Raw genomic sequence first — 25,147 nt, 5'->3', positions numbered from 1 at the left:
TTTAAATATTAAATCCACAACTATTGTCTATTGAGCAATCAATAGGCCGAACATTTTTAAATTATTTATAATTGTGGAAAATAGTGGAAAATAGTGTTTAGCAATCAATCGGCCGAACTTTGCAATTCTCTTAAATTAGTAGACTTTCTTGGTTTATTATTTTTTAATTGTAAAGAAGGAAATACTAATAATTGTTATTTACAAAACACATCACTCTGAACATGATTTTACTTCACTGTTGTTTACAAAACACATCACTCTTAGCATGATTTTACTTCACTCTTGTTTACAAAACACATCACTCTTATTCTGATTTTACTTCACTCTTGTTCACAAAACACTTCACTCTTGTTCAGAAAACACTTCACTCTTGTTCACAAAACACTTCACTCTTGTTCAGAAAATACTTCACTCTTGTTCACAAAACACATCACTCTTATTCTGATTTTACTTCACTCTTGTTCACAAAACACTTCACTCTTGTTTAGAAAACACTTCACTCTTGTTCACAAAACACATCACTCTTATTCTGATTTTACTTCACTCTTGTTCACAAAACATATCACTCTTATTCTGATTTTACTTCACTCTTGTTCACAAAACACATCACTCTTATTCTGATTTTACTTCACTCTTGTTCACAAAACACTTCACTCTTGTTCAGAAAACACTTCACTCTTGTTTACAAAACACATCACTCTTATTCTGATTTTACTTCACTCTTGTTTACAAAACACATCACTCTTATTCCGATTTTACTTCACTCTTGTTTACAAAACAAATCACTCTTTTACTTCACTCTTGTTTACAAAACACATCACTCTTATTGTTAATTTACTTCACTCTTGTTTACAAAACACGTCACTCTTATTGTGATTTTATTTCACTCTTGTTTACAAAACACATCACTCTTATTCTGATTTTACTTCACTCTTGTTTACAAAACACATCACTCTTATTCTGATTTTACTTCACTCTTGTTTACAAATTACATCACTCTTATTCTTATTTTACTTCACTCTTGTTTACAAAACACAAAGAACAACACATAAATATGAAGTGATCTAATTCCAAACTCAAGCACCATCAAGATTCAAGAAATCAAATTCTCATAATAGTAGTGATCAAAAATATATGCCAGTGCAGCAAACACAAAATTGAAGCAAATTAAGTGCATTATTTAGCAACAATTATCCAAAACTGAAACTCTAATCAACAAAAATCAATGATTTCTGTGAGCATGAAAGTAGAATATGACAGCAGCAGCAGTGGCAATGGCTGTGACCATCCACCTCCTTCCACCGCCGATCTCCCTAATCACCATCTCCTTCTCATCAAAGCACATCTGCATTTCCTACTCCGCCAAATCTTCCGATTCTAATTTCTCCACAATCCTTTCCAAAACCTGGATTCGCTCATCTCTAGCATCCAATTCCACCATCAGCGACGCCTTTTTCCTCCAATTCAGCGTCCGATTCCTGCAGAATGTGACGACGGCGACGCCAACATCGACGAGAAGGTTGAATCGCGCGAATTTTGCAGAAGAGAGAAGAAAAGGTTGAATCGCACAATGAGGTTGAATCTCCTGCCGCCGCTGCGACAACGGCAGGTATAAGGCGGTGATGAGGATGGAGAAGAGAAGAAGAGGAGATGAATTCTAATTTGCCGACGTATCCTATTTTTGGATATGCAATGACCATTATACCCCTGCCTTGTTATTATGGAGTAAATTTGTGATTGAGGGAACTAATTTCCCCTTAAATTCAAAAATTAATACTAGTCCTTGATTTTCTTGATCTTGTGGCTATGATTTGTTCTCTAGTTATTTGGTTAAGGGGCATTTGCCATAGATCACTACTCTATATAAAAATATATGCTCTTAACACACAAACACACACTAAACATAATAATATGCTCACACATCCCCTTTTATTAATATTTAGTAAAATAAAAGATGCACACACACACTAAACACCATAACATTTGGGCACAAGTATTAGGGAATTTTTCTTGTACACAACTAGTCCACCAATTGGATTTGTATCCAAGTCTTGAGCATGAATTCCTTTAGGAAATTCCCAATCAAAACTATACACCAAATTTGCAACCATAAGCTCAGTTGTCAAATATCCCATCGACATGTGATACGATCCCCACTCAGCCACGTGACAACGTGCCGGCTGGTCCACGAATGGAGGCCGCAAAGGCCAGGAAGGAAGGTCAGGAAGCGTTGGAGCAGGGATCGATCGCAACGACAAAGCCGAAGAGGACAGTGAAGCCGCCGGAGAGGCTCGGCGACTATGTTAAGAAGTAAACGGGATTTAGCAGAGTCTTTATGTTTTTATTTGTTTTATTTCTTTTTATTGGTTCTTTAGAATATTCTTATTATTTTATTGTTTTATTTCCAGTTGAGTCGAGCGTAATTATAAGCTCCGTTTCAGGTTTTCTTTGTTGATTCTTTCCCGAGATGCTTAGGAGGTCGAATCAACCCTAGGGTCCTTAGATTATAAATAGGACTTTTTCACTCATATCAGAATAAGAAAAATTATTGATTTGCCCAACATCTCATTGCTTTATTCACAAAACCTAGAACTCGCGCTGCCCGACGGGAGATCCCCGCGCACAGCCGATTCTTGACTCCGCTGACCTTGAGTTGGGGCACCGGAGAGATCATTGATCGTCGAGAGAATTCGCCGATCGCATTTCATCCTGTGTGCTCATGAAACGATTTAACAATAACGGTAAGGCGGTCTGGGGTTTTTCACGCCCCGATTCGTTCACGACGGGTGCGCCGCGCCGTCAACATCCTTTTGATCGCCGCCACTTTGTGAATTCTCATCGGTCGCAGTTGGATGTGGGGGAGTTGGACGTTCGTCAATCGGAGGAAGTACATCACGACGATTCGGTGAGTGGTAAGTTGGATCGTGTATTAGATAGACTCGACAAGTCTGACATGTGGAAGGACAAGACCGATCGACGATTTGATTATTTGGAGCCCGTGATTTCACGCGAGGCAGAGCCGCCATCGGGTGTCGAGGACGGAGATGATTGGGGGGATGATGGTGTTAGGCGCGCACGATACGGTGACAGGGGATATAACTCACGAAACCCTAGTGGAGGTTTTCGGGACGGTCTGCAGGCGGGTCGGGGACGTCGCGGAGGCAGGGGCCGACCAGGATCTTGCTGGGAACCACCAGGGAATATGCAGACCCGTACCCGTGGGGTAGGGTTTGACCATTCGCAGGATAGGCCAGCGACGTGTTGGGATCCACCACAACGTTTCCAATCCAACATGTCGGGTTATGACCAACCCAGACGGGTTCAGATGGATGCACCGCGCTTTGACGGGACTGATGCGACGAATTGGGTATCCAGAGTCCAATTTTACTTTAATCACTTGATGATTAAAATTAAATGGTTACATTTAAATTATTTATTTTGCAAAATTTCGATAATTTAGAATTTTGGCTAAATTAAAATAATTATATGGACTGTATCGAGTTAAGTCACTAGAATTTTAAATATATTTAGGGAATAAGTTAAATTCATAAGTTGTATCGAGTTAAGTCACTAGAATATTAAATATATTTAGGGAATAAGTTAAATTAATTCGTCTCTCCCCAAAGAATATACACTTAAGGTTTGGTATGGATTTTAAGGATTTTAATGAAAAACTAGTAAATTGGATTTGTATAAGTTATAAGTTGATACTACCTCATTATATAATTTGAATGAAATTTAAATCGTGTACGTATGAAATACTCGAGAATGTAATGAACTTGAGAACAGTAAAGGGTATGTTATTTTCTTACTCAAATAAAATTGATGGAATTTGGAGGTGGGCACGACCGAACACTCCGATGACCTAGTCAAAGGAGTAGAACACTCCGACGCATGAGATCACAGGTCAAAGGAGTAGAACATTTGAACTTTATTAAAATAGTAATAAATTCAAATGTTCTACTCCCAGAGATTGAATTCAACCAATGTTATGGGCTTAGATTAAATAAAAATATCTAAGTATTCTAACACTATAAGCTGCTGATAGGGCTCATTATAAGCATGGTTTTGTAGGGTTTATTACACTAACATGGCTGATAATGTGCGAAAAGAATGGTGAATTTGAGCGTACAGGGAGCTATAAAGTGTAAAAGCGGCAAGTGCAGGGACAACTTGATAAACTTAGAAAAGAAGTGAAAAAAATCCAGAAATGAAGCTAAGTTAATCAGTTGCGTACAAGCGATGAAACCTGCCTAACCGACAAGTTGATCAAGTGGAGTTCACCACCTGAAGTGATGAGTCAGAGGAGAGAGAAGGAAAGATTCCATCTCAAGGGCATAAATGTCAAGACAAAGTGGGCTTGCCCTAGGGATTTGGGCCCAACATTGTCCTATAAATAGTGGAGAGAGTACACATATGAGGCTCCTCTCCTTTGGTTCACCTTTTTAGAGTTCTTCTCCCGAGTTAATTTTCAGTCACCTTATTTTCACCCCATAGCATGGAGTAAGGAGTTAGCAGCAGAAGTCGCCGTTTCCACCTCAGTTTTTATCTCTTCTTCTTCGTCAAGGAAGGAGGACCTGGATCTGCCTAGAAAGTGATGAGTCAGAGGAGAGAGAAGGAAAGATGCCATCTCAAGGGCATAAATGTCAAGACAAAGTGGGCTTGCCCTAGGGATTTGGGCCCAACATTGTCCTATAAATAGTGGAGAGAGTGCACATATGAGGCTCCTCTCCTTTGGTTCACCTTTTTAGAGTTCTTCTCCCGAGTTAATTTTCAGTCACCTTATTTTCACCTCATAGTATGGAGTAAGGAGTTAGCAGCAGAAGTCGTCGTTTCCACCTCAGTTTTTATCTCTTCTTCTTCATCAAGGAAGGAGGACCTGGATCTGCCAAGAAAGTGATGAGTCAGAGTAGAGAGAAGGAAAGATGCCATCTCAAGGGCATAAATGTCAAGACAAAGTGGGCTTGCCCTAGGGATTTGGGCCCAACATTGTCCTATAAATAGTGGAGAGAGTGCACATATGAGGCTCCTCTCCTTTGGTTCACCTTTTTAGAGTTCTTCTCCCGAGTTAATTTTCAGTCACCTTATTTTCACCTCATAGCATGGAGTAAGGAGTTAGCAGCAGAAGTCGCCGTTTCCATCTCAGTTTTTATCTCTTTTTCTTCGTCAAGGAAGGAGGACCTGGATCTGCCTAGAAGTCTTCGTAGTTTGAGCTTCTGTTACGCCCCGAGGGGTTTAAAACAATTTACATTCTGTTTTTAGTTCATCGTTTCATTAGCTTAGTTGTTTTTAATGTTTTTCTTCTAGTTGTTACTCTAGTTACCTTATCGTTGGTTAATCGCATCTTTCAAATCCTTGTTTGAAATTCTATTTTCATTACGTTGATTGAAGATCTTTTATGAAATGGAGTTTTTGGTACAAGCGGTGTTAGAACTGATGTTCTTTGTTTTGATTGCTTTCGTTTGCTTTAGTTCTGCTTTGTTTATGCTTTCTCGTAGGTAGGTTTACATTTTAGTTCGTCGACTCGCATGAGAATAGTTTAGATACTTTAAATCTGTTTTCTTAACGTCGATTTCATATGGATCTGTGCTTGATTTGTCTGATTTCCATTTTTATGTTTGTTGCTCTGTTTAGATCTGCTTTAGTTGTTTTTATTTAGCTGCTTAACGAAGAAGAAAGTCGTAGTTCGTTGGAGTAGTAGTCTCTGTCACCTTTTCGTAGTATACAGCTTTTTAGTAATGCGTTTGTTTTGTGTCAGTGGTCCCAAGTTACTTTTCATTCTTACATCTTTAGTTTAGTTGATCAAGTCAGCATGTTCCCTAGTTATGAGTTTGTTAGTCTAGGTTGATCAGTTTAGTTTAGTAAGTTGATCAGTTCCCGTTTTTTAGTTAAACTTAACCCACTGAAAAGCGTGACCGCAGCCAAAAACTTCCCAATGTCTCAAACCCAACTCAACATGCCTCTGTCTCTGTGGAATTTGACCCTTACTTCCCTTTACTAGTCTATAGTATTGTGGGTTAAGCTCTTGAAAAGCACTACATCTCTGTGTTTGCATAACCGACGACCGATAGGTAGTAGTCAGCTTGATCCATTGAGAATTTGTCTTGATCAAGTGTGTGAACTCATTTGCCTTATTCAATTTGCATGCGAACTTTGAGTACAGTAGTCCCAACTTTTCAGCTGCATTTCCTCATTCTTATTGTGGACAAGTGTCAAGAAGACTTCAACGACGTCGGTTAATTAAGGACATGTATTTTTAAACTTACATTACCAAACTAAAATTGTACTCCCACCGTTCCGCAGTAGTAAGACGTTTCTTTTCGGCATACAATTTAAGATATATTATATTAAGTGAGTTGAGTAAATTAATAATAATATAGGAAATTAAAAAATTAGAGGGACGAAGAGAAGTAAAAAATGAGTTAAAAAAGAAATATGTTGACTTTTATTAAAAAATGAAATGGTTTTATTATTATACAATGTATCAAAATAGTAAAATAACTAAATTACCGCGGAACATAAGGAGTACCCCTCGTTAAAGTAGAAAAAGTACTCCTTCCTCTTCCATTGTCATCCTTATCTCTAAGAGAAGTTGAGAACACAAATTTCCATACCGAAATTATGTTTTGAATCCGCAACCTACGGGCTGGCTCGAATAGCCAGCTAAATTTATAGGGTTAGAGTTGAAAATTTCCAACCCGATAAACTACAGTCCGATTAGCCCGCACCCAATTAACCGCAACCCGTTAAGGTCAGACCCGAAAACTAAAGGGTTGGCCCATTTTATTTGACTCCTAATTCCACACTTCATTGATTATTATATAATATAGATAACTAAAAAAATAACCTTCAATTTTATATTAAATATATAAATTATATACTAAATTTTATTAATATAATAATAGATATAAATTGAAAACTTCAAATTCACTAAGTAAAACATTTAAAATTCTAAAATATGCTTTGAAATTTCTTGATGTTCATGTTTTATTTTGCATAAATTTCAAATATTAGTATTTAATCGTGTTTATATTTGAATTTAAGCATCTATCTCAAATTTATCATAATTAAATGTTTTACATTTGATAAATATAGCTAATTTTCAACATTATTTATTGGATTGATCACATGTTAAATTTATCGGAGTACTAGCCCGAAACCCAAGTTTTTAGGGTTAGAGTTGAACTTCTAAAACTCGAAAGAAAAAAGACTACCCGATTATCTCGCACCTGATCGACCCATAACTCGGGTAGGGCTGGCCCGAAACTCGCTGGACCGACCCGATTGACATCCCTACCAGAGGCATCTATGGAACTTAAAATTCAGAAATCTCGTATTTTAATTAAGTTTCACAATAAATAAATTAAATAGAAAATGGAATAATGAGAGCCATTAATAGTGAAGGGAAGAGATAAATCAGAGCCAAATAACACAATACAGATTGTGTTATTTGTGATGATTAACCTTATTTAAGTCCTTCCTGATTCAATTAATAACAATACATCAAATTCATGATTATATATTTATAATTCATGATTATAACCTTATTTGAGTCCTTCCTTATTTCCAATGATTCACTCTGCGAAAATCAGAATTACTCACGAGCAACCACCACCACCTGCTTCCCGACGTTGCGACCGGAGAATAAGCCAACGATAGCCCCAGGCACGCTTTCAATGCCTTCGACTATGTCTTCGACGTATGCGATCTTCTCTTCCTTGATTAGAGGCATAACCATCTCCAGGTACTTGGGGTATATATGGTAGTGGTCGGTAACGTAATATCCTTCCATACGGATCCTTTTTGTCAATATGTAAAGCAAGTTGTGGACGCCTTCGTGCTGCTCAATGTTGTATTGGGAGATCATCCCACAAACAGCAACACGACCGTAGAGTCTCATGTTGCTTAGCACCGCTTCGAGCATCTTCCCTCCCACGTTCTCAAAGTAGATGTCGATGCCATCAGGGAAGTACCTAATTAACAACAACACAAATTTGTTATTATCTATATAACCACAAATTGCCAGAAAAATTATAAAATTTGGTCAAATTCTTGGGAACTGATCCATACTTGGTGGTTTTTTCAGCTGATTTTACCAAACTTCGTGATTGCGAATGTGTGTTGGATACAAAAGGATTCTTTTGTTATATAAGAACATAAATATGTGTATTTTGTGTTAAATACTAACTATTCTTCAATGTTAAATAAGTATACATATTTTTATAGCAATGGTAGAACCTCTTCAACGCTGCATTATAGTCTTGCTCTTCTTTGTAGTTGAATGCTTCGTCAAACCCGAATTTGTTCTTCAAGAGATCGACCTTCATCAATGCAACAACCGACTTGTTCATCAAATGTGAAACATAAACTTGCCACAGAAGAAAAATAGCACATAAATCGACAACCAATCTAGCCAACAATCTAATAAGTTTTCGATAAGCCATTAGATTCTGACCTTTTCTTTGCTCCCTGCACTCCCAACAACGTAACAACCTGCGTTCTTTGCAAACTGACCAACGAGCTGACCAATAGCTCCGGATGCAGCAGAGACATACACAGTTTCCCCCTTTTTGGGAGAACAAAACTCGAAAAAACCAACATAAGCTGTCATGCCAGGCATACCTAAAATGATAACACGAAACACGTTGATTTTCAGTCTCACGTTCGTACATCTCCTATTGTTTTTTTTTTAGAAATTATCAAGATAACCGCCACAAATCCAACATTTCCCAATCTATGAATTCAAGCGTATATAGTTCATCAACAGCTTGTTTCGTTAACAGTTTAACTGCATACATAACTAGATAAATAACTTGTGCAGAATCATAAACAACTAGTTCTACCTTAGAACTAGGAAGCAAGAATCAAGCGAGAAATTTAAAGGCTACAAGCTAAATAAGCCGATCATCACAATGGGCTCAAGAAACTCACCAAGAATCCCTGTATAATAAGAGAGAGGCAAATCTTTATCATGAACCTTAAACAATACGTTTGGATCTTTAATAAGGCTATACTCCTCCAAGTAAATAAACCCCCAAACTAGCTCGCCCATCTTGAAATTTGGATGAGACGAATCCAGTACTTTCGACACTCCATATCCAAAAATAGGCTGTCACCAGAAAAAGGTCAAGAAACACAAAAAAGATGCAACCAACATTGTATCTGTTAAGAATATTAGTATCCCACATCGGTGATGTGACATAGTCTAGCTTAGTCTCTTGTACTATATATATGTGGCCTACGTTGAGTAATGAAATACACCTACAACTATTCTCTACTATGTCTATATACTTCTGCGCATATATCCATATTTTACTGTTATACACTATCAATGGAAAGATAACATTTTTTATTTCTTTCCCCAAAATCTAGACTATTCATCAAACAAGACCTCTGCAGAAACACCAAAAAGACATAACAAACATTCTATCAATAGAAAGATACAGTTTTTATTTTTCTCCCCAAAATCTCAAACTATTTATCAAACAAGAACCTCAAAAAGACATAACCAACATTTTAACTATGGAAAGATACAATTTTTATTTCTTCCCACTATTCATCAAACAAAAACAATACTACTGTTATATTCCAATGAGATCATCTACACAATATTTTATTATAAGTCAATCTTTTTTTAATAAAATAAAAAATTAAGGGCTCCAATTTAAATCAAGACATGTATAACAAATTATATTCCAACAAGAAGAAAAAATTAATTTCAACGAGAAAATTTCACTAAAAAAATTAAACTTACAGAATTCAGCTTGTAAGGAGTAATATAGTTCTCCTCCTTCTTCATGTGCTTAGGAATAAAAGGATCGATGGATAAGTAGAGATTCTTCAACAAAACGGCGTCGTCGCAACCGCTGGGAATTTTGAGCTGAATTTTGGAAGTTCTAAGCGACATATCAGATTCTTTCACATATGCTTTGACATAGTTGTTGAGTATCACTTGCTTGTTGCTAATTTCCTCACCCATTTTACCGTTAATTCTGGTTGAATTCTGGTTCATTGTTTTAATAGAGCAAAAATTACGTGGGCCCCACCGGGCCATTTAATAAAAAACATATATTAACACCTAAGAGCATCCACAACCGTGCTCTTGCCAGCGGCACGGTTGTTGGCCCGGGCGGTACTATTCATGCCTGCTCTCTGTCAATAGCACAACACCCACAACTGTACTCTTCCGCAAGGACGAGCACAATTAATATAAAATTCAATTAAACAAAAACATTTCCATAATATTAAAATCCATTTAAAAACCACAATAAATATTACAAATTACAAATAAAATTAAAAAATACATAATTAAAATCCTAAAAATTAAAAATTACATAATTAAACTCCTTAAAATTAAAAATTACATAATTAAAATCCTAAAAATTAAAAATTACATAATTAAACTCCTAATAAGACTACGCATCCGGCGGGATCAACTACCGCATCTTCGGAGATTTCCAAGTACGCCTTGAACAATCTTTCCATCTCCGCCGGTGAGTACGGTGTGCGGACACCAGCGCGAGATGGAGGAGTCGGCATTTGGGAAGGGGCGCGAGGCCTAGGCTCCGGTGTCCACCCGTAGCGCCCATCGGAGGCACCTTGATCGTCGATTGGGTATGGCCGGTAGCCACCCGGAACGCCCGAATCTTGGGTGAGAGGAGGGGCCGAATATTCCGTTTCCGGACTAGGAAACGGTTGTGAACCGAACCATTCGGGGTTCCAACCATGGGAGCCCGAAGGGTTATCGTCTTGGCCGGACATAGTGATGTTGTAGGGTACGAGAGAATGAAGATGAAAATGGATATGAGAGAATGGAGATAAGAATGAATATTGGAGAATGATGATGAGAGTTGTGTAGTTTGATGTGAATTTTTGGGGTGAAATTAGGGGTATTTATAGATGAAAGTGTGTATTTTTGGGGTAAAAAAAATGAAAAAAAATTAAAAAGGTGTAAAAAACGGTTATAAACGGATATATTTTTTTGGGGAAGTGAATTTATTTTTTATCGGTTTTTTTAATAAAAAACCGATTTTAAAAAAAATAAAAAATAAAAAATGTTTAAACACAACGGCTATGCCGTTGACGAATGGGAGCGCGCCACGTGTGCGTCCGCTGGCACGGACGTGCTCGATACATCGAGCAGCGCCGTGCCAACGGCGCGAGCGCAGCGGCGGATGGCGTCCGTGCCAGCGGCGCGGACGGCGGTGGCGACGGACGCCACCGCTGCGCATGCTCTAATAAATCCCTAACCAGCCGCAATTCTTCAACACTGAACACTTGAAAAAAGATCCAATTACGTGGGCCCCACCGGGCCATATAAAGGAAACCGAATGGGTCTCAGTGTGTTTTTTTCTTTCTGACTTTAGGTTATGACATAGTGATCCAATTTTATTGTATTTGTGGGTCATTAGGTATTAACCTCACTACATTTGACTAACTCCCACACTACATTTGTAATGTTGTTTTCAATACTTTCAATTTTTCGTAAAAATGCGGCACAATATTTGACTTATTATTTATTTATTTTGACTAAAGTTTAAATTTTGTCTCGCATAATTATTTAAAAAGATATTTTGGTCCATTGTTTAAAGATTTTGTCAATTAGGTGGAGTAATTGTATTTTAAAGTCCAAAATTAGGCTCATATATTAAAGCACCATATTGTGTCCTATACATTAATAATCAATCAAACTGTGTTCACTTCTGGTCCTAACCTATATGTTTCGATTCATATTTAACTTATTAATCAAGTCAATCCATATTTAACTCATTAATCAAGTCAAAATGAGATTAATTAACCATTAATTATTAACAAAACTAGTATTTTAATATGGACCAAAACATATAACCACATCTAGGAATGAACGGCGATTGGGGTCGAGGGGGGCCGACCGACCCCACCGCCAGCCCATGAATACCGCCAGAATCAAGCTTATGTCGTTGTGCTCAAGTCTTCGACCCTGTGATGTAGAAAGAATTGCAGATAAGCAACGGCTGATGAAAAGGATAAAATTCAATAGTCAAGACATACCACACTGACAATCCTATTTGGTATTCCTACCAATTGATTTTTGACAAATGTAAATACAATATATTCATAGTTCCATCACTCTAAATTATATTGAAAGTTTATACTCATTCCATGTATAATGCATACATTGTTATGTATTTTAATATTTAATCAATTTTCATGATTATTTTCAAGATCATCTTAAACATAAATACAGAAAACGATCACGTCACCCATTATAGATTTTAGGTTTTAGACGATTACCTTTTTTCTCTTTATTTATATATACAAAAAATTTAGACAAATAAAACATGTAATTATAACTTCAAGTTTATTAGTGTTAAATACTTATAAATTAAATTAATTATATGACTAATTATATAGTGTAGGTTTTGTTTAATAATTTCATTGCACATTGATTGTATGAATATTATATACGAGTGCTATGTTATATTATAAAAATTTAAATAATAATAAGATGAGATAGTAATCAATTGCCAATTAATTATCAATCTAAAATTAAGACCAATTTTTAACCATTAGATTAGGAGATCTAGTGATTGGCATAATAACAAGTGGATTATATTTTAAATTTTAGCACTAAGATCAACAAATAGATCCAAATTAGATCCTTGAGGAGATTTTAAGGCAGTTAAACCTCCCTCAGTTGGATAGCAACTTGGCCTAAAAATAACAAGTATATAAACCCCAACATTTCCAAATACAGCCACCCATCACAATTAAACATTCCAAAAATACCACATAGAATAGAGGAGTATGAGGAGGGAGAGTTGCAGATAATTGTAGGATCAAGTCCCCAATCCAACAACTCTTTGTGCCCACATCAAAAGGTAAATCCCAAACCCTTCTCTTCTTTCATATATGTAAGAGCATGCATATATAGGGGGCGTGTTAAGGTCCTTCGCAGCTTTTCAGTCCAATTTTCAATCAGATCACAGCCCTTGGATCCTTGAATTGGATGGTTGTGATGATATGCATTATTACACTATAATGGTGCATTATTAGTCGGTGTACATTATTCAACTGAAAATCTGCATTATTAAATGATATGTGTCATCAATCTAACCGTCGGATGACAAAATCGTGGGGCTGAGATTAAAAAGAACAATTAAACAATAGATACAAAAAGGAAATGAATACACCCCTCTATATATATATATATATATATATATATATATATATATATATATATATATATATATATATATATATATATATATATATAGGGTTTTGATCTATGCAAAACTGGATTTAAATACAGAAACGCAGAACAATATCATAATTAGGGCACTTTTAGGTCATAATTAGGTAATTTGTAGGTCATGCTAACAAAGCATGACCTAAAACGATCTTAGTATGGCATTAAATCCAAATATTATAATATGACCTAAAATTGCTTAATTATGACCTTCCGTGTTTTTGGTTAATTATTGACCATTAGATCATCTAATCCTAGGGCTGAGATTTGGTCTGCATTTCTGGATTTAAACACATACTTATTTTGATCATCTCCCTATATATATATATATATATATATATATATATATATATATATATATAGGGTTGTGATCAATTGAGATTTTTTAGCCTAATTGAGAATTGAGATGCATTATTAGCCACTCATTTTTATTAAATGAGTAGTCCAGAATTTACCACATGGAAAATATTTTTACATTAATTAATTGTGAAAGGGCAGAATGGTAATTTCATCATACATTTTATTTAATAAATATTTTTTTATTTTTTTAAAAAAAATTAAATTTTTTTTTCGATTTTTTATTTTTTTATTATTTTTATTTTTTTTGTCAACTACATATACAATTCATGTCAACTACACACATATAATGTCAACTACATATACAATTCATGTCAACTGCACATATATAATGTCAACTACATATATGATTCATATCACCTATACACATATAATGTCAACTATAAGCTGTTGACATTTGATGTGCAGGGCTATTGACATTTGATGTGCAGGCTACACATCGTAGTTGACATCGCGTGAAAATTAAAAAAATTAAAAAAAAATTTAAAATTTTTTTAAAAAAATAAAAAAATAATTTTTTTTTAGTTGTTGACATTTTAATACGAGTTGTTGACATTTGATATTCTGGCTATTGAAATGAAATGACGATAATACCCTTAGTTGATATAATCTACTTGTAGTTGACATTTCAAAATGAGTGGCTGAAAATGCATCTCAATTCTCAATTAAGCTAAAAAATCTCAACCTAACAAGACCCTATATATATATATATATATATATATATATATATATATATATATATATATATATATTTGGAGGTAGAATCTGGCACATCAAGTTTAAACAGCATATTTCACCATTGAGTCTTCCAAATAGCAGTCAATACTCACAATTCACCAAATTCAGTAAATAGAATCAAAGTAGAATCCTACTGCCTTAATAACTAGAAAGAATGAGAAAGCTTATCTCGCGAGTAGGAATCTGCCGGATTTCCGGTGACGGCTTTTCGGCAGCCCGGAGACTGACAGTGACAGCCCCACACCACAAATCCATCACTAAAATAGCAGCATTTACGAATCTACAAAGTTAAAACACAAAACTTGTAAGAGATTTAACTCCTAGGAAAATAAAGAAAGCAAAACTCACTTTACCTGTCGGAGAGCTACGCACGGCGGGGGAGGGGTCTCGGCTGTGGCTGTGTCCGGCGGTGCGAGGCGCGGAGGAGGCCGAAGCCGCCGCCTGTGCATGCACAGCGGCGGCGGCGTGAGCAGGAGACGAGAGAGAGAGGAGCGAGAGGGAGAGGGGGAAGAGAGAGAGAGATGCCGCTGGAGGCTGCTGTGGACGGCGGCGACGGCAGTAGCAGGTAGCGAGAAGTGGGAGCTTCTCTCTCATCAAAGTAGGATTACGGTTTGATTGGTGAGAGAGATGAAGTGGATATTTATATGTGGGTTATTTTGATTTACTTGGGCCAAGGGAGTGAGGAAACAATTATGAGCCCAACTCTTTTAAAATAACGGCTGCATTAAATAATTGAAGGGAAGCGAAATTTCCTTATCTTTTGGGAGCAAATCGAATATTAAATTTTTGCCTAAGTTTTAAAAGAAGATTTCATTAATTTTTATATTAATTAATGTTTTTATGATTTCTTCAAATGATGTAACTAAGCTAAAATAATTGATCTTGTGAATTATTTTAGAGTTTTGATTAAGAGTAAATTTTCAAAGTAAAAGATATATAGATCCAATTTAGTTGAAGCCATAGAATACTGGATGAAGACGCATCAAAGAATTTTAGAAATTCTTTAAAGATAAGTGAAGTAAGAGAAGGAAATTATTTATGAGGCATGCATTCTAATTTAAGTAGGTTTGTCCTTGAGTCTAATTAGTAAATTATGTTGTGATGTTTCCAAAAAAAAGTTATCTCCGCAGTTAAGGTCGGAGCAAGAAATTCAAGTAAAGGAAATTAAACGAACGAGGTGGCCTTTCTATCCAAAATTTCGATAATTTAGAATTTTGGCTAAATTAAAATAATTATATGGACTATATCGAGCTAAGTCACTAGAATATTAAATATATTCAGGGAATAAGTTAAATTCATAAGTTGTACACATTTTATTTAGTATCATCAACTGAACGTTTTGAATTTCAGTTTACTAAACTTAATTATCAAATTATTTCGAAATTGTTGAAGGAATTGAGGCTGCGCCAGCTGCTTTGGTTGGACTCTTTTCCGGTCGGAATGTGGGAAAGCAAGTTGTTCTTGTGGCTCGTGATTGATCAATTTGGTCCTATTGATCTTGATTTAATGGACGGTGAGGATCGATTTGTGTATTAATGTATATCTAAAATATTTCGTGTAAGCTTCAATAAAGAATTACCGTTTTTATACACGTTAGAAACTAGAAACTAAGAGATAGAAACTTCTTTCTTCTTCTTTGAAGAATAAATCGAAGGCGACAATGAAATCTGCTTTGCTGAAAAATTGAGCAAGCCTAGAATCACACTCAAAATGAGTATCCACGGATGCATTTCGAGTCGACTCCCAGAACCGCCATGTCTGTTATAACGACCTTGAAAACAAGCTTTAAATTGTTTAATTCTTAAAAAAAACTAATTTCTCGATGACCTAGTCAAGAGAAATCGACGCTTGAGTTCACGGGTCAAAGAGATAGAACATTTGAATTTGAGTGAAAGTAATACCACAGAATAGTTCGGATTTGGATCCCATGTTCTGCATTAAGTCACAACAGGGGATGTTGTTAGATACACAAAAATAACATTATTCTTAAATTATAATATTATAATATTAATATTTTCATGTTGAAATTTCGTAATACTATAATTTTATCATCTTTCAATCAAATTGAAATTACTCTTGGACCCGACATGGAGATTAAATTCAGCCACCATTATGTGGGCTTAAATTAAACTAAAATATCGCAGTGTTCTAAATGTTATAAGTTGAGAACACAAATTTTCTATCCAAATTATATTTTGAATCCGCCGCCAATGGTTGATCAATAATTGATATTTATTGTACTAGTACTATGTTAGTATTATCCTACGCAGCCATTTGTTGTTCAAGGTCTGCTGCAATAATTGCAACATTTATTTTTCACAAGCATGGTCAATTTTATAGTACTCCTCGGACCAATCCCCACACATCTAAAAATAAACGTATTTCACGCTTGGTTAAAGAAAATTATTCCTTTCAATTTATTGCATTTCCAAATTTTCAACACATAACAGGAAGCAAAACTAAGTGTAAATATCATATCAAATAAATTTTCAACACACAAACTTAAAAAGTAATCTAAAATATCAAAAATATTTCACGGTTGCCTACGTATAATAAGATTTTTGCGAAGATATCATATTTGGGCTGAGTTGCGAAATAACAAACAAAAATGTAAAGTTTGTGATATTTTAGACCAATTTTAATGTTTGTGGAAAAACTAAGTGTTGGAAAATTTTATAATATTAGACGTCTAGATTCCTTTATAAATTAGGCGGAATAGAGAATAGAGTATACATGATTCATTTTACATCGTGTGCCTTTGAGTGTGACATCCCGAAAACAATAAATGTTTTCCCTATTTAAGGAAGCAAATCACTTCAATTTAGAATAAAAACAAAACAAAGACATAGTGAAAAATGGAGGGAAACAAGCAGATAGTATTGAAAGACTACGTGAAGGGTTTGATAAAGGCATCAGATTTTATTCTGAAAACCACAAAAATCGAACGGAATATTCCCAACGGCGCCTTTTTGGTGAAGAATTACTATTTATCCTGCTGAAGATGGAGCACAGTTATATTGACTCTTTTACCCTCGGTGAGGTCCGCGTTTTCCATTTTCCTTCACATTATGCCAGCATGGGCTTTTCCGGGATTTCATAGTTATGCATACTTCTATCAGACAATTGGATATATTAACATAATATGCCTAAAATTCCCAAAAAAAACGGCAATGATTAATTATTTTTCAGATATACATGTATGGTAGTGATAAAATGCAAATTCATATATTGTACAAACTCTAAACTTTTCAACACAATATCAACATAACATCAAAACAGTGTCAACACAATGTAAAATTTCAAGATTTTGATGCCAACACAATCAAAACAACATCAACCGTTGACATTGTGTTTTTTTGTTTCTATTATTTTATCATCTGTTGATATTTTTTAACGGTCTAGATCATAGTTTGATGTTTGTACAATATTTAGAGTTTGCATTTGATCACATTCCTATACATGTATTACTAAATTCATAACTTAAACTATTTTGCTTGTCAAATGTTTACATTAATGAATAGGTTATTGAGGGGTATGGAGTTGCCAAATTAGTGGATTCATCGAATCAAAAATTCAAGAAACACCAAAAAAGATGTGATCAACATTTTATCAAAGGTAAGATACAGTTTTTATTTCTTTCCCAAAAATCTCAAACTATTCATAAAACACGAACGTCTGCAGATGAGTATCACGTGCTTGTTAATTTCCTCACCCATTTTACTCTGCTTCAGTGTGTATGTATGATTGTGTTTTTTTATAGGGTTAGAGTTGAAATTTTCTAGCCCGATAAATTACAGTCTGATTAGCCCACACCCGATTAAGCCGTAACCCGTTAAGGTCAGACCCGAAAACTAAAGCGCTAGCCCGATTTGTTTGACTCCTAATTAAACACTTCATTTATTATTTTATAATATAGATAACTAAAAAATAACTTTCAATTTTATATTAAATATATAAATTATATACTAAATTTTAATAATATAATAATAGATGAAATAAATTAGAAACTTCAAATTCACTAAAAAACATTTAAAATTCTAAAATATGCTTTAAAATTTCTTGATGTTTATGTTTAATTTTGCATAAATCTCAAATATTAGTATTTAATCGTGTTTATGTTTGAATTAAAGCATATCTCTCAAATTTATCATAATTAAATGTTTTACATTTTGTAAATATAGCTAATTTTCAACATTATTTATTGGATTGATCACATGTTAAATTTATCGGTAGCAACCCGATTAACCCGTTGGGCTAGCTCGGAACCCAAAAAAACCACTGCCCGATTAGCTCGCGCCTGATTGACCCATAACTCGGGTAGGGTTGGCCCGAAACCTGCTGGGCCGACCCGATTGACATCCCTACCAGAGACGTTGGAAGTTAAAATTCAGAAATCTCGTATATTAATTAAGTTTTATAATAAATAAATTAAATAGAAAATGAAATAATGAGAGCCATGAATAGTGAGCGGAAGAGATAAATAAGAAATGGAGGATTGGAGGTGTTGTGTCTAAATTTGTGCAATAGTTTGAAAATCAATAAAATTGCAATACAGATTGTGTTATTTGGGATGATTAACCTTATTTAAGTCCTTCCAGTTTCAATTAATAACAATACATCAAATTTATGATTATATATTTATAATTCATGATTATAACCAGTGTTTTAAAAATTGGATCGGATTGGACCGCCCGGTTTGATCGCGAACCGGCAAGCAGTCCAATCCGGTTCACCTCTTTAAACCAGTAGCATGTTGAACCCGGTTGAACCGAAAACAAGTTTTTCCATTAAATGTCATTTTTTTTCAAATTATATCAAAATTTGTTACTTGGAGTGTTTGAACTCGAGACCTCCCCTCAAGAAGACCAACACTTCTACCACTCCACCGCATGAACTTTTGATGGTATTGTAAAGATTATATATTCTTATACATTAAACATGTTCTTTTTATCCATACAAATTTATAATTCATGTGTAATTTTATATTTTCTTTTAAGTATGCAAAAATAGTATTTAATTATAGACTAATTCTTGATATTAATACAGTATTTTTTTACCAAAATTAACTAACAATTCATGTTTTAATTATATATACATGATAACTGATATGATCTTTATCTATTTTTATATAAAAATATTAACTTTTTGTCTACATTAATTATATATTTACTAAAAAAATTAATTATATTTTATCATTCAACATATTTCATAATTTTATATTTTATAATTTCACATATATAACTTATTATAGTTAAAATTTAATGCTTTTTTGATGTATTTGTAATTATATTTTATCATTGCAAAATTTAACATATTTTCTATATTATATATTTAACTTATATATTTATATTAGTAAAACGGTTCGACCAGTAGTTAAACCGGTCTGACCGGTTGAACCATGAACTAGTAGCTTTGCCGGTTCACTCACCGGTTCGGTTTTTAAAACATTGATTATAACCTTATTTAAGTCCTTCCTTATTTCCGATGATTCACTCTGCGAAAAACATAATTACTCACGAGCAACCACCACCACCTGCTTCCCAACGTTGCGACCGGAGTATAAGCCAACGAGAGCCCGAGGTGCGCTTTCAATGCCTTCGGCTATGTCTTCGATGTATGTGATCTTCTCTTCCTTGATTAGAGGCACAACCATCTCCAGGAACTTCGGGTAGAGATCGTAGTAGTTGCTAACGAAAAATCCTTCCATACGGATCCGTTTTGTTATTAGGTGGTTAAACAAGTTGTGGATGCCTTCGTGCTGCTCAAGGCTGTATTGGGAGATCATCCCGCAAAGAGCAACACGGCCATGGAGTCTCATGTTGCTTAGCACCGCTTCGAGCATCTTCCCTCCCACGTTATCAAAGTAGATGTCTATGCCATCGGGGAAGTACCTAATAAACAACCACACAAATTTGTGAGTATTATATATATAACGATAAATTGCCGAAAAAAGTATAAAATTTGGTCAAATTCTTTCAAAAAACCAACCAAAAAAATTATATAGGTATTTGGATTTGTTATCCACAAACGTGGAATGATTGCAAACTGATCCATACTTCGTGGTTTTTTCAGCTGATTTACCAAACTTCGCGGTTTTTTGGTAGTTTTTATGAAATTTGTGTTGGATACAAAAGGATTCTTTTCTTGTATAAGAACATAAATATGTGTATAGTGTGTTAAATTACTAACTATTCTTATACGCATTTTTATAGCAATGATAAATCATAGGGAGGCAAAAGGTCACCTCTTCAATGCTACATTATAGTCTTGCTCTTCTTTGTAGTTGAATGCTTCGTCAAACCCGAATTTGTTCTTCAAGAGATCGACCTTCATCAATGCAACAGCCGACTTGTTCATCAAATGCGAAACATAAACTTGCCACGGAAGAAAAATAACACATAAATCGACAACCAATCTAGCCAACAATCTAATAAGTTTTTGATAAGCCATTAGATTCTGACCTTTTCTTTGCTCCCTGCACTCCCAACAACGTAACAACCTGCGGTCTTTGCAAACTGACCAACGAGTTGACCAATAGCTCCGGATGCAGAAGACACATATACAGTTTCCCCCTTTTTGGGGGAGCAAACCTCGAAAAAACCAGCATAAGCTGTCATGCCAGGCATGCCTAAAATGATAACACAAAACGCGTTGATTTTCAGTCTCACGTTCGTATATCTCCTATCGTTGTTTTTTAGAAATTATCAAGATACACACCACAAATCCAACATTTCCCAATCTATTCCCCTCCTAATTCAAGCATATATAGTTCATAGTTCATCAGCAACGTGTTTCGTTAACAGTTTAATTGGATACATAAATAGATATACAACTAGTTCTACCTCAGAACTAGGAAGCAGGAATCAAACGTGAAATTTAAAGGCTAGAAGCTAAATAAGTTGATCATCACAATGGGCTCGAGAAACTCACCAAGTATCCCTGTATAGTAAGAGAGGGGTAAATCTTTATCAGGGGCCTTAAACAATAGGATTGGATCTTTAATAAGGCTATACTCCTCCCAGCCAGTAAACCCCCAAACTAGCTCGCCCGTCTTGAAATTCGGATGAGTCGAATCCAGTACTTTCGACACTCCATATCCAGAAATAGGCTGTCATCAGAAAAAGGTCAAACATCAACTAATCTCAGAAACACAAAAAAGATGCAACCAACATTGTATCAATGGAAAGATAACATTTTTTATTTGTTTCCCCAAAAATCTCAAACTATTCATCAAACAAGACCTCTGGAGAAACACCAAAAAGACATAACAAACATTTTATCAATAGAAAGATACAATTTTTTATTTTTCTCCCCAAAATCTCAAACTATTCATCAAACAAGAACCTCAAAAAGACATAACCAACATTTTAACTATAGAAAGATACAATTTTTATTTCTTCCCACTATTCATAAAAAAACAATACTATTATATTCCAATGAGATTATCTACACAATATTTTATTATAAGTCATCTTTTTTTTAATAAAATAAAAAAATTTAAGTACCCCAATTTAAATCAACACGTATATAACAAATTCTATTCCAACAAGAAGAAAAAATTAATTTCAACAAGAAAATTTTCATTAAAAAAAACTGAACTTACAGAATCCAGCGTGTAAGAAGCAATATAGTAGCCCTCGAGCGGCCTCATGCGATTAATAATGAAAGGATCGATGGATAAGTAGAGATTCTTCACCAAAACGGCGCCATCGCAACCGCTGGGAATTTTGAGCTGAATTTTGGAAGTTCTAAGCGACATATCGGATTCTTTCACAGATGTTTTGACAATGTTGTTGAGTATCACTTGCTTGTTGCTAATTTCCTCACCCATTTTGCCTTAATTCTGGGAGAATTCTGGTGTTCAGCTTCACTGTTTTATATATGCCCTAGAAAAGCACTATTCCTACAACATTTCCTACTAATTTGACAAACTCACTCACAACATTTGTAATGTTGTTTTCAATACTCAGTAGGGTGGGATGGGTATTTATTTAACAAACTCAAAACATTCATTTTTTCGTAAAAATGCGGCACAATATTTGACTTATTATTTATGTATTTTGACTAAAGTTTAAATTTTGTCTCACATATTTATTTAAAAAGATATTTTGGTCCATTGTTAAAAGATTTTGTCAACTAGGTAGAATAACAAAATTAGGCTCGTATATTATAAAAACATATTTTGTCCTATACATTAATAATCAATCAAGTGTGTTCGCTTTTGGTCCTAACTTATATATTTTGATTCATATTTATCTTGTTATTCAAGTCAATCCAAATTTAATGTGAGATTAATTAATCATTACTTATTAACAAAACTATTTTAATATGGACCAAAACATATAACAAGATCTAGGAATGAACGGCGATTGGGGTCCAGGGGGGCCGACCCACTCCACCGCCGGCCCATGAATACCGCCAGAATCAAGCTTCTGTTGTTGTGCTTCAAGTCTTCGACCCCGCGATGTAGAAAGAATTGCAGATATGCAACGGCTGATGAGTAGGGGTGGGTAGGTACGGTATACCTTACCGAAACCACCATACCGTATACCTTACCGTAAATTCAGTATGCGAAAAAATCATACCTTTATCTTACCAATATTTTCGGTATGCCGAACTTCGGTATACCTTATTTTCAGTATGGAGAATTTTCATACCGATATCGTACCTCATTTTCGGTATGTCGTACCAAAGTTCGATATACCATACTTTTGCGGTATACCTTACTTTCAATATCAATGAAAATTGAACATTTGAGTTTTTTGAATACTATTTATATTTTATAGTAATTTAAATAATATACGGGGTATTAAATACTAGTATATTTTATTCATATTATATTATATTTTACAATAAATTGTATAATTTAAAAATATATAAAATACTTTATATATTATTATATTCATATTTTACGGTATATATCAAATTTCGGTATGCCGAGGTATACCGCGGTATATAAAAATTCATACATTTACCTTACCGAAATATTTCAGTAAGGTATCATACCGTACCGAAAATCACGGTATACCAAAAATTTGGTATTTTTGGTATTTTTTCGGTACGATAAGGCCGGTATTTCGGTATTTTTCCCCAGCCCTACTGATGAGAAGGGGTAGTTGGGCTCAATGAGCTTAAATACAAAACTGCCCATAGCCCATTAATCTATCTTCACTGGAGACTTTATTTATTACTAGTATCTTCATATCTTTTAATTTAATTAACTTATCAAGTCATATAAATCAGAAGATAGATTATAATTGAGATATGATCGTATCAACTCCCCCACGGTTGAAATTCACCTTGTCCTCAAGGTGGGAACCACGAACCATTGACGAGAGTTGAAAGCAAAAGCTTTAGCAAGGCGTCTCCTCCTGGATCAAACACGTATCGAACAACTGAATGTCTCCCTTTATCACCTTTGTCAAAAATCAACAAAGGAGACCTAATGTTGTTGGCAAAATTCCATGCCACAACGAAAAGCTTGTTCACACCTCTCAGAACGCTCAAACATGGAGCACCTCCTCTCTCAAACCAACAATTCTCAACATCCGTCGATGACATTTTAGCAACATTGAACGATGCGATTATCTTCTCCACTTCACCAATAGAACCATCCTCCTCTTTATCTTCTAGCAATGTCTCATCCTCTTCACTAATATATGGGTTGTACAGTTGCAAAATTAGGGCCGGTGAGGGCGGGTCATCGTGTAACAATTCGCCCTCATCTCTACTGACGTCAGGGAAGCACGACGGTGCTGGTGGAGTTGAAGGCGGAACAGCAGCGACAACAGGTAGCGAGGGGCTAGATGGATCGTGACAGAGATAAGGACGTGAGAGGCGTCGGGATTCCACGGCATGAGGATTGTAGGTTGTGTTGTGTATCTTCCATATTGCTCGGTTCTCGCCTCCAATTCAAGTTCGCCGGAGCCTACGAGTTTGAGGTGCTTCAACTCAATAGGAGGAAAGTCGTTTCATCTTTGGGGACATTACGCCAATCCGTGAGCACTAGCCGGGGCGTATTTCGTCTTGCGGAGAGAGGGATACCTCGACTCGACTTGAAGAATACTATAGTTTGCATCTCTTTACTTTCGTTGTAATTTATATTATTATATTTACCTTCTAGTTTGTTCTTTTGTAATAGCAAGAGTTTTCCCGTGTAAAGGCTACAATATTTCCAACAATCGCAAGACGAAATACGCCCCGGCTAGTGCTCACGGATTGGCGTAATGTCCCCAAAGATGAAACGACTTTCCTCCTATTGAGTTGAAGCACCTCAAACTCGTAGGCTCCGGCGAACTTGAATTGGAGGCGAGAACCGAGCAATGCGATGCTCCTAAGATGCGAACTAGAGTGCTTGAGCTATGAGAGAATAGAGAATGATTGTAGGTTGTGTTGTGTATCTTCCATCTCTCAAAACAAGCCTATTTATAGGCTAGGAGTGGCCACGCGAGAGGTCTCGGGTTTAAGGCACCTCATAAACACTTGGAGGTTGAAAAGCCAAAAGACTTAGGAAAAGGAAAGGTTTTGAGTCCTTTCTAATTTCCCACATGTTTTTCCTACAATCCCCCACATTGGTTAGAGCGCAGTAAGCTCAAACCAACATCAGGCACAAATGCATGTATGCAGACTCTTTTGCTCAGTTCTCAGGAAACGATACTGTATTTGGAGAGGTAACTTGTGGTTTTGAACCTTCCATAGTCAACACTATCGGACATACCGGCGGACTAGTGGACGCGATGCCTTGAACTATTCCTCCTTGGTGTATGCCTAGTCAATAGCATCAACACAATATTGTCTCAACTCCATCAGTTCTCACGTTTGTGT

General features: G+C 35.4%; 2 protein-coding genes and 2 long non-coding RNA genes across 4 annotated transcripts; 2 read left to right on the top strand and 2 right to left on the bottom strand.

Annotated features, from left to right (window-relative positions):
• Window positions 1–7,481: 7,481 nt before the first annotated feature.
• LOC121777485 (2-alkenal reductase (NADP(+)-dependent)-like) lies at window positions 7,482–10,017 on the bottom strand. The gene is made up of 5 exons (XM_042174760.1): window positions 9,755–10,017; window positions 8,932–9,109; window positions 8,456–8,622; window positions 8,239–8,321; window positions 7,482–7,973 (listed from the first exon to the last, which is right to left on the bottom strand). Exons 1-5 carry the CDS (start codon window positions 10,010–10,012, stop codon window positions 7,595–7,597), a joined length of 1,065 nt encoding a protein of 354 aa, XP_042030694.1. The 5' UTR covers window positions 10,013–10,017; the 3' UTR covers window positions 7,482–7,594.
• Window positions 10,018–11,965: 1,948 nt separating this feature from the next.
• On the top strand, window positions 11,966–15,912 carry LOC121777488. Its single transcript, XR_006045511.1, has 2 exons — window positions 11,966–12,860; window positions 15,716–15,912. It is a non-coding gene; the product is annotated as an uncharacterized LOC121777488 (long non-coding RNA).
• A 3,908-nt stretch (window positions 15,913–19,820) lies between these two features.
• Window positions 19,821–20,529, top strand: LOC121777444. The gene is made up of 3 exons (XR_006045504.1): window positions 19,821–19,937; window positions 20,052–20,237; window positions 20,396–20,529. It is a non-coding gene; the product is annotated as an uncharacterized LOC121777444 (long non-coding RNA).
• LOC121777442 (2-alkenal reductase (NADP(+)-dependent)-like) lies at window positions 19,833–22,348 on the bottom strand. The gene is made up of 5 exons (XM_042174705.1): window positions 21,927–22,348; window positions 21,254–21,431; window positions 20,785–20,951; window positions 20,568–20,650; window positions 19,833–20,214 (listed from the first exon to the last, which is right to left on the bottom strand). The coding sequence occupies exons 1-5, from the start codon at window positions 22,152–22,154 to the stop codon at window positions 19,833–19,835; spliced, it is 1,038 nt and encodes a 345-aa protein (XP_042030639.1). The 5' UTR covers window positions 22,155–22,348.
• Window positions 22,349–25,147: the final 2,799 nt, after the last annotated feature.

Source organism: Salvia splendens, chromosome 18 (genome assembly GCF_004379255.2).
Source record: "Salvia splendens isolate huo1 chromosome 18, SspV2, whole genome shotgun sequence".
Lineage (NCBI taxonomy): Eukaryota > Viridiplantae > Streptophyta > Magnoliopsida > Lamiales > Lamiaceae > Salvia > Salvia splendens.
The sequence above is the reverse complement of the archived record's forward strand: the minus strand, read 5'-3'. Positions and strand labels throughout refer to the sequence as shown.